Source organism: Simochromis diagramma, unplaced genomic scaffold, assembly GCF_900408965.1.
Source record: "Simochromis diagramma unplaced genomic scaffold, fSimDia1.1 OVJJ01000685.1, whole genome shotgun sequence".
NCBI lineage: Eukaryota > Metazoa > Chordata > Actinopteri > Cichliformes > Cichlidae > Simochromis > Simochromis diagramma.
The window spans coordinates 1773840-1792753 of record NW_024387477.1 but is presented as its reverse complement, the minus strand read 5'-3'; the positions used below and the strand labels follow the sequence as shown (position 1 = coordinate 1792753).

The window sequence follows — 18914 nt, the reverse complement described above, 5'->3', positions numbered from 1 at the left end:
CTTTGGCCAACCCTCATTTATTTTTATGCTTTGCTAGAAAAATTTGCAAATAGATGCAGAGATTTACTGAAACATGTAAAAATATAGTTAAATACATTATATAAGCCAACAAGAGTTTTTCAGTTTTATCAATATTTTAAGTTACGACCAATTTTGTGAACATTAGATGGATCAACTGAAGTGCCAGATGCATCTCTCAGGTCCTGTGTCGGGTCTTTGCTGGATTCATTCTTATTTCTAAAGGACATGACCATCAGATGTTGTTCATGTGCTGTAGACAGTTTCTCTTTTGTCCAGTTTCATTAATTTTGTAATTACACACTGCACATCATAAAGACATGTTTCTAGCTAATAGCTCTTTGGTAATCATCTTGTTGATCCAAAACATAATATTTTATGTCAGACTGTGTTATCTTTGGAAATTTTCAAAGTTTCAACTAAAGAATTATTTTTCTAACAGGATGCTAATAACAAATTATCTAAATGTACAACCTAAAATTGGTTCTCTGACAGAGTGATTGGTTGTATGTTATGTGTAGACACAACATTGGTTCATCCCTTAAGTTACCTTTTTATGCTTGAATTATTCATAGGATAGTGTTAAAAGGCTTAGCAAACAAATATCAAGTGCAGGAACTGGACTGAAAATGACAGTGAAAACAGCCAGTATACAAAGAAAGTCCGATTCCTTTGATGACTACTCTAATGTGTATCGGGGAACGCGAAATATCTTACCAATGTGCACCAAACTTCATTTACTGTGAGCTAATTAAAAAAAAGCATCATAATGTTTTGGGAAAGTATAGATAGTTTTGAAAGAAATCTTTCGCCATGGCTCTGTAATTTTAATACAGTGAAAAATACTCACTAGCATCATTTTTAACATCCTTCTTCTTGTATGTTTTATTTGGGTTTCAGACAACACATCAAAAATATGAAATTTTAACTTCCTTTGTTTAACATATGTTGAGGTCTTGCAACACAGATATGACTCTTTTTCTTCAAGCTGGAGTAAAAGGCTCGTATCTGATTTCACCTTTAAACTCTGTTTGTCAAAACCTAAGATATGGTCCAATGTGACAATTCAACAAGGGGGTGCAATAGAAACTAACCCGTTCAACAACACCAAACACAAGAAATGTAGTACTGCCTGTTCAGCCCTACACTGCAAGAGGAAGCTGTGCATCTGAACTATAGCAAGAAGTGCGAGTTGAGAAGGACACTGAATTTGGTTCTGGGATTCAAAATATGAGTAAAATGGAGCAGTAAGTGTTCTAGACTGTTTCCTTCGTGTGTATACGAGTGTCAGAATGCAAATAATATCACAATGTACGAAGCAAATCAAGGCGCACGTTTAAGAATGTGTGCTAGGACAAAAGTAGCACAGTGTGTCGCTCATAAAGACCGACTGCACATGGTACATGACACAACAGCAAAACACAAGCAGGACTGCAACCCTCCTCCCAAAACACTCGCTCACACACACACACACACACACACAAACATAACAAAAGCACAGATGGAAGTAAGCTTAAAGACATAACAGCACGGAGCAGATGTTTCTGCTGAGTGAAAGTTAAGTCAAAAGCCACTGAAGCTTTAAATATTCAAAGTTTAATGCAAATATACAAAATGATACCAGGAATGTACCCCGTTGTTTTAGCGTAGATCTGAAATGTGCATTCAAAGAAACTTTAAAAGTGCTGTAGTAATGATGAATGATGTATTGCTGAGTCGAGGGATCTGTCAAAGTAATGGATGCTCTGGAGTCACTGAGGGATCCATTGTATATTAAAAGGAAGCAGAGTACATATTCTGACCATATTTTAAGTCCACTTGCTTTCTCTGATGGTAGTCAGCTGACCCCTAATCCATGGAACGGTAATTCATCAATTCTACAATTCTTAAAAAAAAAATGCAATAGAAAATATGTCCAGTAGAATACCAAATACTATGTATTCCTGACCCAACGGGCACACGGTGCCTTTCCAGTCACATGTTGGCACTGCAAAGCAGTAGCTGGCAAAGCTTTAGTGATATATATCCCTGCCTGTTCCATCCGTTATATTCTCTACAACCAAATTCAATAGTCCATATTGCTTTTGATTATTTCTCACCCACTGTTGCTCATTTAATGTGTGATGCTCTACCATGCTCAGTTCTAGTAACAATTAAGTTTAACATCCAGGCATCCATGAAAACAGAATTTATTAAATTTAACGGAGTTAGACGTTAGCAGGAAGTTAGCTCGCTAGTTTCCACCTAAACATGATATAGCATGTTCTGACTGAGAGATTTCTGAATGGAATTCAAACGTACAGCTCTGCTATCACTTCCAACATTTGTAGGGTTACTGAAGTTGGGCTAGCTGGTATATAATGATGTGCTACGTGATCACTAGCGACACAGCTATGTCAGCACTACATAAACACATTGAAGCTGGAGGATGAACCCTCATCTTTTTTACTCGATAAAAGTTAACGTGAGGGTTCCTGATGGTTAGGGACAAATGCAATCAATGGCAGGATGCTGTAAACGGACCAAACTTCAGTCAGGAGAACATATTCAGGAGGATACACTTAACAAATCAGCTTTATACTTGTTAGAGGTTGGAAAATGATTGTGATACCCAGTAGCTGCGTTCTTGACTCTTGTCCATTCTCTCATTGCAGTCGTTCCAGGCAGGAGTCTTCTTGACAGAATTTGATGCATATTCTTAACTCTACAGGGAGTGCAGAATTATTAGGCAAATGAGTATTTTGTCCACATCATCCTCTTCATGCATGTTGTCTTACTCCAAGCTGTATAGGCTCGAAAGCCTACTACCAATTAAGCATATTAGGTGATGTGCATCTCTGTAATGAGAAGGGGTGTGGTCTAATGACATCAACACCCTATATCAGGTGTGCATAATTATTAGGCAACGTCCTTTCCTTTGGCAAAATGGGTCAAAAGAAGGACTTGACAGGCTCAGAAAAGTCAAAAATAGTGAGATATCTTGCAGAGGGATGCAGCAGTCTCAAAATTGCAAAGCTTCTGAAGCGTGATCATCGAACAATCAAGCATTTCATTCAAAATAGTCAACAGGGTTGCAAGAAGCATGTGGAAAAACCAAGGCGCAAAATAACTGCCCATGAACTGAGAAAAGTCAAGCGTGCAGCTGCCAAGATGCCACTTGCCACCAGTTTGGCCATATTTCAGAGCTGCAACATCACTGGAGTGCCCAAAAGCACAAGGTGTGCAATACTCAGAGACATGGCCAAGGTAAGAAAGGCTGAAAGACGACCACCACTGAACAAGACACACAAGCTGAAACGTCAAGACTGGGCCAAGAAATATCTCAAGACTGATTATTCTAAGGTTTTATGGACTGATGAAATGAGAGTGAGTCTTGGTGGGCCAGATGGATGGGCCCGTGGCTGGATTGGTAAAGGGCAGAGAGCTCCAGTCCGACTCAGACGCCAGCAAGGTGGAGGTGGAGTACTGGTTTGGGCTGGTATCATCAAAGATGAGCTTGTGGGGCCTTTTCGGGTTGAGGATGGAGTCAAGCTCAACTCCCAGTCCTACTGCCAGTTTCTGGAAGACACCTTCTTCAAGCAGTGGTACAGGAAGAAGTCTGCATCCTTCAAGAAAAACATGATTTTCATGCAGGACAATGCTCCATCACACGCGTCCAAGTACTCCACAGCGTGGCTGGCAAGAAAGGGTATAAAAGAAGAAAAACTAATGACATGGCCACCTTGTTCACCTGATCTGAACCCCATTGAGAACCTGTGGTCCATCATCAAATGTGAGATTTACAAGGAGGGAAAACAGTACACCTCTCTGAACAGTGTCTGGAAGGCTGTGGTTGCTGCTGCACGCAATGTTGATGGTGAACAGATCAAAACACTGACAGAATCCATGGATGGCAGGCTTTTGAGTGTCCTTGCAAAGAAAGGTGGCTATATTGGTCGCTGATTTGTTTTTGTTTTGTTTTTGAATGTCAGAAATGTATATTTGTGAATGTGGAGATGTTATATTGGTGTCACTGGTAAAAATAAATAATTGAAATGGGTATATATTTGTTTTTTGTTAAGTTGCCTAATAATTATGCACAGTAATAGTCACCTGCACACACAGATATCCCCCTAAAATAGCTAAAACTAAAAACAAACTAAAAACTACTTCCAAAAACATTCAGCTTTGCTATTAATGAGTTTTTTGGGTTCATTGAGAACATGGTTGTTGTTCAATAATAAAATTATTCCTCAAAAATACAACTTGCCTAATAATTCTGCACTCCCTATATATGCCCAGGCCTTTAGAGCTAGAGGCCTAACCCTAAAGCCTAGAGGCTAACTGGTGATTGCCAGACAGCCACTGGTCACAAGGGAAAAATGAGTGAATGTTGTCAGTGGATGCTGGAGGTTGTTGGCAGTGCCTCAGTTGCTAAAGCCCTAGCCAAGTACACCTGAGGTCAGTCAGTGACTCTCTTGTAATTACAAATCAGTTTATTTCCTGACCCATTGACAAGTAGTTTCTGGGGGTCCATGGCTGCCATTGCCCCTAGTTGTAGTGAAACTATGAAAAGAGCAATGCAAACCTGAAATGGAGACCCTTGCCTTTAAAGTAAAAGGTGTGTCTTTTAAACTATGTTGGTTTCAGAGTAAGGCGCCATTTTTATGAACATTCTCCTTTTCCAGTTTGTGTTGCACTTTTTCAGTTTTCCCGTTGCTCAGCAGTTAGTGCGTGGTCTTCTATGGAAAATACAGGCAACCGCAGCTATGTGTTAGCAAAGCAATAACAGAATAACAGTTTTAAGTGCAGTATCCTCAACAACAGCAACCTCTAGAAATCAAGTGCCAACTGCTTGGCAATACACCAAAAGCAACCGAACGTTGCCAGTGGACTAGTGACCAGTCTCTTGGACTGTATCCCATCTCCATCCATTCATTATCTCCTACCTGTGACTTTGAGTTGCGTTGTCCTTCGCACCAATCTGGATCCATACTGCAATTCACAGGTGTAATTTCCCCCGTCTCCCTCCTCTATCTCAGGTATCCAAATATGTGTGGTATTAACAATGATGGAGCTTCTCCATTCAACCAGCTCACACTCCTAACAGGAGACATAGGCAGAATAGATCAGTCGCAACCTTAAACAGAAGACTCATAAAAACTTTTCTGCGTTCATGCCATACCTTGTACCAGGTCATCTGCGGTTGTTTATATGGAGCCAAATAGTCTTCTATATCAGGACAGTGGATCATTTTGCTGTGGGTTATCTCAGCTTTCTCCAGATGGCGGATTTTGCTACTGAAGCATTTTCCCTCGTCGCTCTCTTCCACGGTCATCGACATGGACACTTTCATGCAGTATGTGGAGTTCCTAAACAGATTAAAAATATACATAAAAAGGTATTCTGTATCACTGCATGTTGACATCTTTCTCGGAGTTGTTGAGAAAAGAAACCACTTGACATCACAAATATAACCCATCTATGCAGTTGTTTCTAAGCCAATTCAAGCACCCTGAAATCAGTCTGAGTGGGTTTGTTTTTAGCTGATTTGTTTATCCATTCAAAAGTTAGCTACAACAGTGACATGAGTTATTCAACCATTTGTTCAACACCGAGACTCAAACTGTCAAAGTCTTATAATCTGTGTCAAACAGAGCTATTTTCTGGTGAAAATGCAGGGTGGACCCTTTGGCTCTGTTCTGGTTATTTCTGGTGAAATTATAGGCCCATTGACATCCCAGCTTTTCACTGACACCATTCAAGGAACTGGCAATAAATAAGAGGTTTTACAAACGCCATCATAAACAAAAGATTTCATAAAAAGCATTGCTATACATTGGCTTCATTCTTGCAGATCGCAGTGAGCAAAGATAACTGTACTTGAGAACTGGTGCTCTAAAAATAAAATACACTTTGATTGAAATCAAACATTTTAAAGGAAAGAAATTAGAAAAATTTGACTTAATTATATAAACCAATTATGAGATTAAACTGTTAGGATCCATCCTTGACAACAAAGGGTAAATGGTAATGTTTAGTGCTACTGAATGACAAATAGAGTCACTAAGAAACAAAGTATCAGTCTTTGTGGTTACTGGCATTCTACTGTCAACCAAGGAGCAAAACAAGCGAACTGCAACAGCTTTGCTTTTAAAGAAAACTGTCACGTCAGTCACTTCACACAACAACTGATGAGTAGCGCAGAGACAGAGCTGCATTTAGAGCCCACAAGTGGATTATTGTTCAGAGGCCTGAAGCAGCACGATATTCACACCTGTAGCTGTTCTCCACATTAATATTTCAATAAGGTACGATAAGTGACCAGAGCCTGTGATTAATGATGATTATGTTGAATTTCCTTCTCCTGACGTGGCATTTTACATGACTAATGAGTTTGAATTACATAAATCCTTTTTTTTAAAATTATTATTAACAAATAGCCCATAATACCACTGCACAGTGGACAAAACTGGCAATGAATATGTAAAAATGTACCACTGCGTGTATTTATGAAACTGAATCAAAACTGACTGCTTGGGGTGTTTGTACAAAGATATTAATCGGATCCAGAGCACTCCTGCACATATTAACTTTTATCTTTATGGCAACAATATCAGGGAACAGCCTCTCTAGAAGCTACATTTTGGTTAGCACGCAAAAGACGTTGTTTAAAAGCGAGCACAGAGAATAGCTATTAGCATTTAGCATTGCTGATACTCGTTTGGGGTTTTAAAACCTCGAATGCCTTCATTTCCAAAAGCAGCATGTTACTTGTTTCAATACAAAACACCTAAAGGACAAGTGAGGTCATACTGACACAGGCATAGAGACGAGTTGCTGACAATCAGGCACTGGTCATTTTTATAAGTATGATGTGATTAGTCACTGGAAATTGCTAGAAGCTAGTAGTTACTGTGAAATCAACTACTAAAGCCCTTTAATGTTGATCTAGAGAGTGAATTGTGTCAGCCTGATAAACACTGGTTGCTAGAGAAGAGTGTGCACTCTGTGACGTTCCAAAAGGTTAACAGTGTAACAATAGTTACAGACAGTTATACAGTACTACACTAATAACCTCCTTGCAGTTGCTTTGGTTGTTACCAGATTGCCACAGTTTGCAAGTTAATGCCTTCGATGTAATCTCCGTTCACCTTCAAAGTAGAACTTGTGCCGGTACAACTAAAATTGACAGTCTACTAGTGCCTAAAGTAATTGTAAAGGAGTTTTAGACGCAGGCTTTGTGGACATAGATAGTGCAAGTTTTAATAAAAAGCTGATAAACTAAAATCCAGATGGTCCACGTGACTGAAGATTAAGATGAGAAACACTGAAGCACGTGGGAGGAAAATATACAATCTGCCAAGGACAAAGGGAAACGCAAGACTACACAGGGGCCTGGTTGGGTGGAGGTGAAAGCAGTCAAACACAGGTGAAGCTAATGAGGACAGCAAACAATAACAATGAGGTAAGGGAACTAAAGCAAAAAGAAGATATGAGAAAACTAACTGTCAGAGTAAAACAGGAATTAACCAAAATAGAAGTAAGTTAGACAAAGAGATAAAGACCAGCGTTAGACTAGAATGTAAGATACAGGGGGACACAAAAGTAAGAGGAAGGGAAGAAGAGAATAACATTAGAAACAAGTGAAAAGTAATAGAAGCCAGAGGGACTGCAAAAGCTTGCTGCTCTGCCCCAAAGGGATAAACCTCAGCCCACTTCGTACAGTAGTTTCAAGACACATAAAATGTTTCTCAGCTCAGTCCAGAAGCCCGTCCACTAAATAAGGTTTACCCCTGCCCTGCCTTTTTGCATCTGCTGCAATTAGCATGCAGCTCCCTGTTGCAGCAGATGTGCAAAAACAGAGCCGAAGCAATTACCTCGAAGACAGGTAGGCTCTGTGGACTGTGTTGATAAAATGGGTGTTGTTATTTGTGCTAGCGAGACATCGGAGGTTACAGCTCACAGTTACATGCTGCCGTCATAACGCCATGTGTGACAGCGTGTCCTTGAGCCAAATTTTTCTAATGAAACAAAACAAGCAAACTTTGAAGTTTGCTTTCATGTGCATGATGCAACACGCTTTCAACATCGTTTTCGATTTGAAGTCTTAATATCTGCTCAAGGTGATTGTAATTGTTGGTGTGTGTGTGGTTTTGTGGTTGTGTGTGGGCAGACTTTGCTATGTGTGCTCTCCCAAGTTCACCTCCAAACACAAAACAGCGCATTGATCTCTTAGTCTTACTCCCTCATGCACATACCCCGCCCAACACACACACACACACACACACCCATTGTCCCTTAACCTCTCATCTAAGTGGATCTAAACCACTTATCCCATCAATGCTCTGTGTGTGTGTGTGTGTGTGTGTGTGTGTGTGTGTCTTACAGGGTACCCTGGATTTTTGTCATTGACCTTACCAAGACCACTGAGCATTGAACTAGAGGCCTGGAAAGCTTTTTATCCATCCATCCCCCAGTTTTTTCTACTCCTCATCAATCTATCTCCAGCCTACAGCATCTTGTTTTCTCCTCCAGTGATTTGGTTACCTTATCCTATACGCTTCTCTGACTTTTCTGTCCCTCTCTGTCTTTTTCTCTCAATCAGATATAATTCAGTCTTTTACTAACCCTTCTTATTTTTTGGGATTTGTTTTCACTTTCATATTAGCTACTTAATCACCCTTTATGCATAAATAAAAAAAGACCAAATAGCTAAATAGAAAGAAAGATATGGACCGTATCAGCCCAAATGATTTCCACACCAGCACTGTATCAACAGGTGCAAGACAGGAGCACGTCAGTAGGAGAGCAGCAGTAATCCCAGAGCTCCATATGTCCCTAAAAAGGATGCGTTTCCGGCAAGGCAAGCTCCAGGTCACCTGTATTTGAGCCCATACATGACAGAAATAGACTTGAAGTGTAAACACATGTTTCAGACTGTCTTTACAGGAGTACAGCTTGAGAAAAATGTGAGCTGTTGACCAACTGTTTAGACAGCTGAACTGATTAAAGTGTTCTGTTTGATGGCCTTGAGACAACCAAAATGAAGAAATTACAGTTTTAGAGATGTGGGGTTAAAACTTCCGACAGAGGATAATCTGCCAAGAGTCGAAGAAGCAAAATACCGAGCTGGAAATGAGCATAACAGGTTCCCTTTAAAATACACCCGTGCATCGTAGCTTAGAGTCATCAACACAAACGTTGATGTTGATGACTCTCAGTCACGATGCATAATGTCACCCAGTACATTTAAATATGATGTCATAGAGATCCCGAAAAGCGGGGCGAATATGGAGCTGGAATGTCACAGCACTGACATCAAAAACACCTCGTACGTTTCTGTGTTGCCAGCTGCTGCTAGCAAAACGGCACTGTTTGCTGCCTTCTTGCATCATCGATAACTCTCTGTCGCTATGTCCCAGCCTGTGGTAGTGCGCACGAGCCGCAATCCTCATTTATTGTACATAATTGCACAACAAACGAGGATTGCGGCTCATGTGCACTACCAGGGCGACCGTGGTTCAGGGGTTGGGAAGCTGATTTGTAACTGGAAGGTTGCCGGTTTGATTCCCAAGCTCTCTCTGTCCTGGTCGTTGTGTCCTTGGGCAAAACACTTTATCCCTACCGCCTACTGGTGTTGGCCAGAGGGCCCGATGGCAGCCTCGCTTCTGTCAGTCTTCCCCAGGGCAGCTGTGGCTACAACTGTGGTTTGTCTGCACCAGTGTGTGAATGAATAGTGGAATTGTAAAGCGCTTTGGGTGCCTAGAAAAGCGGTATATAAATGCAATCCATTATTACCAAGGGCAATATCAATGTGTGGCAAAATACTTGAATTAAATATCTATATGTATATATATATATACACACACACACACACACACGCTCTTCCTCACATATATACTTTTATAAACACTTCCCACAAATGGATTTTATGTTAAAAACATGTTTTAACCTTGTAGCTTTGATGATTTGGTTCTATACATTCATGCCAGTAATGCATATTGGATTGAGATGAACTGAAGCAGAACTGTCCTCTGTCTCTCTTTGCTGTCTTTCCACATTTCCCTGTTTTTTGTTTTTCTATCGGGCTTTGTCAAAAGCTCTCCCCCATTCCCCTTTCAACCTGAACACCGGAAGCCTGGCACTAAACTGTGAAAACAACAACTATGTAAAGAAGAATGTATTATGCATATCGCACTGTAAACATGATGATTCAATTAGACCGCAATGCAAACGCTGTGTCAGAAGCATTTAGCACATGCTGTGCGCCTCTTATAAATGCAAATTGTTGGTACGTGTGTGGGTGTGTGTTCATATCTGGCGCTATGTGAATACATTTAAATTGCTTTGTTAGTAAAAATGCCCCTGAAGTTAAAGACATTTGTCTATTTAATGTGCTACAAGTTAGAGTCGTACACGTTTTTGGTTTGCTGTACCAACAAAAAAAAAAGTCACTGCAGCTGGAATGATGAAGTTATCATAATTAGATATTCAGGGGGTAGGTTTTTTTTTTCCATTGCCATTTACCTGCAGGGCAAATAAGTAATAACCAACCGTGAATATACTGTATTTGGGATTATTAGAGGAGAACGAACATGCTCTACTATATGAAATGAATATCCAACACGTTCAGGAAAACCTCATTATAATCCACATCTAATTAAAATGTGTCCATGGCCTTTGTTCAAGAAATTACAAGATGTCTAGGAAATTACAAATTAAAGCAGAAGGAGATGAAGTAGAAAAAATAGAGGGATGAACCAAAAAAAGATAAAATAATAGCGTATATTCGTGAACAGGTATAGTCATTTCTTGTGTCAATTAATTGTATTCTTTCAAAAAGAATTCCAAGAACCTGGAAATCAAACATCCTTCAGATCAATTTAATACTTTTTCTTCCTAAATATACATACAGAACATAAGGGATATTATCAGCGTCTGCTATTTGATTTTCCGGTTTCATCTGATTAAATTCTCAGTAATGATACTTTTACAAAGAAAAGACTACATCACTAGCTTCCCAGGAATGATCCGTTATTTCAGGTAATGGTAAAATAGTGTTATTGCCAAAATATCCAGTATAGGACAAACTGTTCAAAGGCAGCTCCAAACTACCCAGATCGAAGAAGCCACACATATGCCTGCATTCTGTTTGAACATTGACATAAACTTTGCAAAGGTTCGCACATCACAGATCAGTGGCAAACAAAGCAAATCACCTAAAATTACTAAAACAAATTTCTTTATTAAGAATTTCCAGCAAATGTCATGCTACCAGTGTGTGAACATACCAGAACTTCATCCATTTTCTTAACTGGTTATCCAACGTGTGGTCACACAGGAATAAGGAAGACTGACCAGGAGGTCCAAACCCAAATCATCTTGCTGTAAGGTGAAAGTTCTTCTGCTTGAATGGTAAATGGACTCGTTCTTATATAGCGCTTTTCTACTCTTAGCACTCAAAGTGCTTTACACAACTCATTCATTTACCCAATCACACAAGCTATTTTTCTAAGTTTTTATTGTTATCTAACATTCATACACACATTCACACTCTGATGGATGCATCGGAGAGCAACCTGGGGTTAGTATCTTGTCAAAGGATATTTGGCATGCAGACTGGAACAGACTAGGATTGAACCAACAACCTTCCGGTTAGTAGGTGACGTGCTCCACCTGAGCTACAGCCACCCCTGTTGTTTGACAGATGACACTCAAGCAAGCAAGCAATTTATGTTAGAAGTGGTTTAATAGAGAAGGCATCTTTCTGCTTCAGAGGCAGATAAATCTGACATTCGTCAGCATAGCAGTGGAAGGATATTCCATGCTTTCTGAGGATGGTTCCCAGGGGCTGTAGATATAATGAAAAAGAGCAGAGGCCCTAAAATTGAGCCCTGCAGGACCCCAAACTGAAAAGCGGCAGAGGAGGACTCATACCCTAAAAAGTTAACACTAAAAGTTCTGTCAGAAACATAAGCCCTAAACCATTTCAAAGCAGTACCACGAATGCCTGCAAGATGGTGCAAGCGAGACAGTAAAATGTTATGGTCTACAAAAGCAGCTGTTAGGTCAAGGAGGACAAGAACAACATAATTACCATAATTACCACTCTCCATTTCCAGTTTGTGTTTCACTGTTTTAGTTTATTACAGTTAAGAGAATAGCTGGCAAGTGTTTGCAGAACAGTCAGTGTGTTCCTGGCAAACAACTAACCAAATCAGTCACAAGCAGGCTTTCACCACTGGCCAGAAATACATTTTTTAATGTATTTACAATTTTTTATCACATGACCAGTAGTTGATAGATAGATAGACCTCTCTTTCTATCTATCTAGCATTTCCTCCATAGCAGACCTTGCCATAGTGAGACAGAAAATATCCAAATAAATGCAAACACATTATAATAAAATATATTTCCTAGTGTACACTAAAGCTCTTTACCATTGTGTAGAAAGCTTCTTTCTACCCATTACACACACTAAATATTACTAAATAATTGATGTTAATGGCACATCTCAGCCCTATAGATAGCTGCTAATGTGAGTATGTGTCAAGAGTTAAGAACATTTCTGACTTTATTAAGGAGACAAGAAAATTGCTTTCAGACACAGAAATGAGAAAAGATTTTGAAACACTGAGTAACAGAGGCAATAGAGTGCTACAGATTAGATTCCAGAGATGGTATTTAAGGTTCATCTAGATCTTATTAGAGATATGTTTGCATTTCATAGCCTTAGGTCATTTCATTTTTATGAGATGTGCACATGCTCCAGGCCGACAAAGCAGCAATAAGACCACTGGTGTTTATTGGGATCATTTTTGGGATGAGTGATCACGATGTTGGCAGCCCAATTTGTTTTTGACGTATTAACCATACCTGTGCTGTACGTGCTAGTCTCAGTGTGCAATTTGGCGTTACTGACAGAATTATTTTATCTAAACAAATAAAGACATTACTTCTTAGCCTGTAAGAATAGGAGACATTAAAGAGTCAGCAAAACAAAAATCGCTCAATAATTTGATGTGTTTTTAGTACAGTTTGCATTGTACTGTGATCAGGATGAAGTGTAATTAAACAAACTGTCTGACAATGTCTCTGATATCTTGGAATACTTATTTTTTTCATGAAGGTGCTGTTTTTCCACCATTTCCAGGCTTAACACTAAGGTGAATGGTCTGCTTTCGCAAAACATTTTTCTGCATTAATCAACAAACAGCTTTATAATTTTAGCGTCGTTATTTCCATATTTACACACTTGTATTTCCAGAGCTGTCATAAATAGTCCTGCTTAGCTGGATCAGAGTTTATACTCAGAGGCACTTTTATATGTGGATATGGACCAAAAGTTCAAACCATAGCTGATAAGCTTAACATTCAGCATGTAACACCTTCCCATGTCATTCTCAGTAAGATGGCAGTTAAGTCTATTTAATTTTTAAAATAAAAGTTAAATATTTTTAACCACAAGTTTGGTCCTGTTGGAAATATACATCAGGAGGGCAGCAAACACATCATCTCATTATTTTTTTATAGAATATATCTCTGGGTGACTTTATGACATACATGCTTTATACTGTGAAATGAAAGGTGACCTGTTCTGCTCTTTTCCAATGCCATACATTTTAATCTTGGATTAACAGTTCAAAATCCTTATTATCTATCTTACAGGAACCCGGGAGCACTGAAGTTCATCATTTGTCCGTAAAACACCCCCTCTTTCTCTCTTAAAGCCAAACACAATTTGTGAATAGAAGGATGTGTTACAGCCATAGTTGTGTGTGGCTGTGATGGCCATATTAGGGGGTACCCACTCTCTTTGTTATTCCAACCAACAAAAAACCCACCTACATTCACGGATCTCATTATTTAAAACATTCGCTCCTGAACTTTTACACTGGATTCCTGACACACCGCCCAAGTGATCCGAGTCTCTGGAGTGCACTGTGGAGTATTTTACATGCTAGGTGGATGTGCAAACCACTACACTATGCAGCCACTATACAGCATGCATATGACAGATAATAAGGAAACACATAATAGGTCCCTTTAACTACAGTTTCATCTCTGATTTTCTAAAAGTGTGTCCTTTGCTGCTCTGTGTAGGCCTTTTCGCAGCAAACCTGTTTCAGCAAACATGGCTTACAAATAAATTAGGCTCGACCCGACAATTTAATGCCAGCAAAATCTGTCCAGCAAAGCTGCCTCTTGTCTTACTGGCAGTGAATGAGGTGAAAAAAGAGATTTCAAAGGTGAAAGGAAAGATTTGTGGCTGCCATTTTGCATCTAATGTGATTAGCCGACATTCATAACACTTTGGTTATCAGCAATTTTTTGCATTAAGCTCACGTAACACACAGCATCTGCATATGTGCCTGCATGTGTGTGTATGTGTACGTGTTCACCGTCTGCTGAGTGCGGCTTGTTATTTTGTCACATGGCAAAGGAAAGTGTACAGTTGCTATGAATAAAGCATAGGATTTCACTTTTACACATGTGGGGATGTGTGGTTTTATGAGTGCCTATGTGCATTTATTAAAGCAAATGAGGAATGTGCTGTCATGATGAAACAGATACCAGGTGTGAGCTGAAAACCTCTTTCAACTTGAAACACAGCTGACAAATCAGCTGCAAATAAAAGCACTTCAGACTGCTTGAAAAATGATCGTTCAAAATCAAAATTATGCACTGAAATCTATACTGCTTGTTTTTTCCTTTATTTTACAACACACTACCAAGTAGTAGAGTCGCAGTTACAGTAAGACTTAATGTTCATGCTGGTTTGAGGCTATGATACTGGCAAAGAGACAGCACGTTCTTAGGCTACAATGATTTTTCTTTTTTTCTTAATTGTCACGCTGATCTTAATTTGAAGCGACTTGCTTGAGTGTCCTCAAGCAAGGCAGCATCACTTCTACAACAATTGCAGGCATACTGCACTTTGGCTGACCGCTAATATTTCATATTTGTGCAGAATTTGTGTTTTGTTCTTGTTGTGGAGCAGTCTCGAACCCCCCCCAAAAAGACACAAATTCCAGTTCCACAAAATGCTAAATGAGCCGTTAATGAATCTCCAAATCAAATTGTAATCCACCATATCCAACTCGTCAATAAATCAGGCGCACCCTTCCTGCAATTACCCTCCTATGATCAGGGCAGGCTGCTGGAGGGTGCTTTGAATTATGGAGCTAATAGAGGGGGATGTATCCTGGCCAGCAGGCAGCGTGTTTATACCTGCACGGAGCTGCAGATTAATTTGACTATCAATCTAACGAACAGGCCGAGAGAGAGGAAGCGTGGACACTGCTGCACGCTGAGACAGTCACACATACACACGCATGGGCCGACACATTTCTGTGCATCTCATATGGTTATATATGGATCCATACGCCACAACAAGCTATATTTTAATGAGGTCTTAAATACTGTGTGTAGAAAGTGTTTAACGCAGATTTTTTTAATGACACTGTAAGAAAATTATAATTTTTTAAGCCACAGCTTTTCATTAATAAGAATAGATGCAAATGTGAGTCATTTTTAACCATTACATGTTCTTAAGACCTTTTAGGACATTTTATGATTTTAAAAAAAATCTGCAATGCATCAAAACAAACTGGAACCTCATTAAAAACTCATTTCACTCTGATAGCACTTGCTAAACAGAAGACACAAACACGCTGCCAGAGATGCGCAGCAGCCTCTGTCGGCTTGCTGACACACAGAAATTGTTTGAGGTACAGTGTTTGCTCCATGCTGGCTTTGTGTGTGCGCTGTACCCGTGTCGGCTGCTGTGTGATTTGTAAAGTAAAGCTGCACCTTTTTATGCTCTCCATCATTTTTGTGTTAGCATGTGCGCATCTGTGTGTTTCACTGGAGCGCTAATATTCTTTGATATGAAAGGTCAGCAACCCCAACTTGTGAAGCACAGATCAATACCTGTCACTGCTGATAAGCAACAATCTTGCCTTTGTTCACACAATGTATATGAGAGGAAAAAATACTGATTGAAATCATCACTGCACTGTTTTCCAATCTAGATAAAAAAAACCAAAAAAAACATAACAAACAAGGTACATAATTGTAATGTTTCATTGTTTTGGGTTTTTTCCCAGTGGATTTTTACACTTGCACTAACCCATGAAAAACATCTTTTGATTTTTGTGTTCTGTAATGTTGCAATTTTTTTTTTTATTACAGATTTATTTTGCCAAATTCATCATAAACACAAGTCCACTGTGCGCTGAAATACCAATAAAGCTTTAACAACAACGTTGGATTATAGGTTCACATGTGCAACGTTTTCACTTACAAACAGAAAGGGAGGAAATTTTGTGTGCCTAAAAACGATTGTCTCCCTTTTTTCCCCTGAATGTTCCAAATGTTGCAGTTCTTTCATGTTATTAAATAAGTGAGGAAGTAAAAAGTACAACTACTATTACTGTAGTGTGGGGATTAGCTTGTGTTATAGACCCAGCATGAGAGCTGATGTGTGTTTGAACAGTGTCTGCAGTCTCCTAGGCAAGGTGACTCCACTGAGTGTGTGTGTGTGTGTGTGCTTATGTACATTATTTGTGTGCAGAACTAAGTCCTTTTATCCCTCGGCATGTTTGTGAAATGAGTTTGTTATGCAAGCATGATGTTCTAATTATTCATGTGATGTACTGATCCTGGTCACATTCAGGTTCATGTTCATGTTTATGTGAACATGATGTAAATACACAGTATCTGGATGTGTATACGCTTCCACTGTCATTTACAGAATACTGCACTCGATTCTTATGTACGTGTAGTTTGTATGCATCTTTAAAAAAACTTTATTAACACGTTTTTTTACATTGTTTTCAGTGATCAACAGGTGGCAGTAATGCATTCTTCATGATATACACAGTCACTCTTGCTGAACCAAACTTTACTGTGAGGCTTTACTTGCAGCAATGTCAGCCAATGAAATATAGTGTTAATTTAGGCCGGGTTAACGCTCATGATCGGTAAAGACTTTTTAGATTCCCAATAAATCAACAAGCTGTTGGTTGTTGGACATCTCAGGGCAGCATGTTGGTCTTTTGTGGGATTTAAATGGAAACAATGACTCAAATATTTAACCATACTATTTTTTTTTTTGCCATGAGCTAAGAAAATATTTTTTCTTCATCTTCTCACCCAGTTAAATGTCAGGTGGGTCCATCAAGGAGGTTGTGTTTCTGGTAGCGTTTGCATGACGTTCTGTCTGTAGACACGATAGCTTGAAAAGTTTTAAATGAATTGTCGTTCAGCTTTGTAGGGGTGCAGAGTGGCCTCATGTTAATGATCCATTCAAATCTGGCTTACATCCACTCAGGCGTTCAAGGTCAACTCAGTGATTTATTGGTTAAAAATGGGCTAAAAGTTTTAAAACTTACAAGTGCAGTCTGTGAACATATAGAAAGTAAATATGTCACATTTAACTTCTGACCTCACATTTGACCTCTGACCTCTCCTTCAAGGTCAATAGAGTAATGCTATATAGAGCTATTTAACTGCCATTGCTTGTAATAACATGTAAGCGTATAGGGAATTCTAAATATCACATTATAGTTTGGATCCAAATATTATGTCACAGTTGACCTCTGACCTCACTTTTACGCTTTTTACTTTTACATTGTTAAGAGAATGAGCTGTTTGGTTAGTTAGAAATATACTGTAGTATAATATTATGTAATAAGCTCAAGTTATTCATGTCTGTTGTTTACACATCAGTGCCTGTTATCCATGACCTACTCCTACATGTTGGTATAATCACAGTAAGCGTCTTTCACACTACTCTTCTCTTATTTTTACTGCACTACAAACTTAAAGCACACTTAAAAGAACAAAACTGAATATATGTAAATAAAAAACTATTCCTTCCAAATTAATTACCCGGAGGAGGTTTGGACTCTTGGAGTACTTATTGTTCCCATTTGTACAAAAAACCTGCTGATCAAAGAGACTGCAGGGCTTTGGGCAAATATTTTAGGGAATTTTTGCTTTTAATACTGTACACTGGTGCACTTCATGTTGACAGTAATTAAATTGTGCCATACCATACGGACTTTGGTGTTCTGTAGGGTCTCAAAACGAGCTAAAGTACCATTAAATTTGTGTCCAGTGCTGATTTGAAGTGACTTATGCATGAAACTGTCCTTAACTGGGCTGAGCTCCAGAGGTCTAGAGGTAAATCATATATATGGGCGATCGTGGCTCAAGAGTTGGGTGTTCGTCTTGTAATTGGCTCGGACAGTCTCAGTCGTTGTGTCCTTGGGCAAGACACTTTACCTACTGCCTACTGGTGATGGCCAGAGAGGCCGATGACGCGATATGGCAGCCTCACTTCTGTCAGTCTGCCCCAGGGCAGCTGTGGCTACAACTGTAGCTGCCTCCACCAGTGTATGAATGTGAGAGTGAATGAATAGTGGAATTGTAAAGTGCTTTGAGGGCCTTGAAAAGCGCTATATAAATGCAATTCATTATTATTATTATTATTATTATATAACTAAATAGGAACATAAAAATACATAATAGATGGAATAAAAGGGTAGTTTACACATGTGCACTTCATGTACAGTTTGTGCGAGGTAGTTCTGTGTGATCACATGTATAAGGCGAGGTCCTGATTGTGCTTCCTTTTTACTTTGCATGTTAAATTTAAACTCACACAGCACAATGGATAATTCAGATGTACCATCTTAGGAAAACTTCCACTTCCACGACCTGAAATCATTTCAATAAGGCTTAAACGAGTGACTTTGCAGATCACAGTCTAAGTGTACTTGAAGGACACTCAAGCAAGAGTTGTAGAATCTGTGAGGATCAGACTTTACAGAGTTGTGTTGCTAACATTGGAGCGGTGGCTTGGTTTTCACAATTTCTCCTCTGCCCTTCCTTTCACCCTGCTTTAG

At 39.3% G+C, this 18914-nt stretch overlaps 1 protein-coding gene across 4 annotated transcripts in view; it reads right to left on the bottom strand.

Moving 5' to 3' along the window:
* The window catches only part of il1rapl2 (interleukin 1 receptor accessory protein-like 2), a 472397-nt gene that overhangs the window by 147591 nt on the left and 305892 nt on the right, over positions 1 to 18914 (bottom strand). For all 4 annotated transcript variants that reach the window (XM_040015740.1, XM_040015741.1, XM_040015742.1 and 1 more), the window contains exons 5-6: positions 5183 to 5369; positions 4947 to 5100 (exon numbers count right to left, since the gene is read on the bottom strand). In XM_040015740.1, coding sequence (XP_039871674.1) covers positions 4947 to 5100; positions 5183 to 5369 — 341 coding nt within the window. The remainder of the gene's footprint in view (positions 1 to 4946; positions 5101 to 5182; positions 5370 to 18914) is intronic.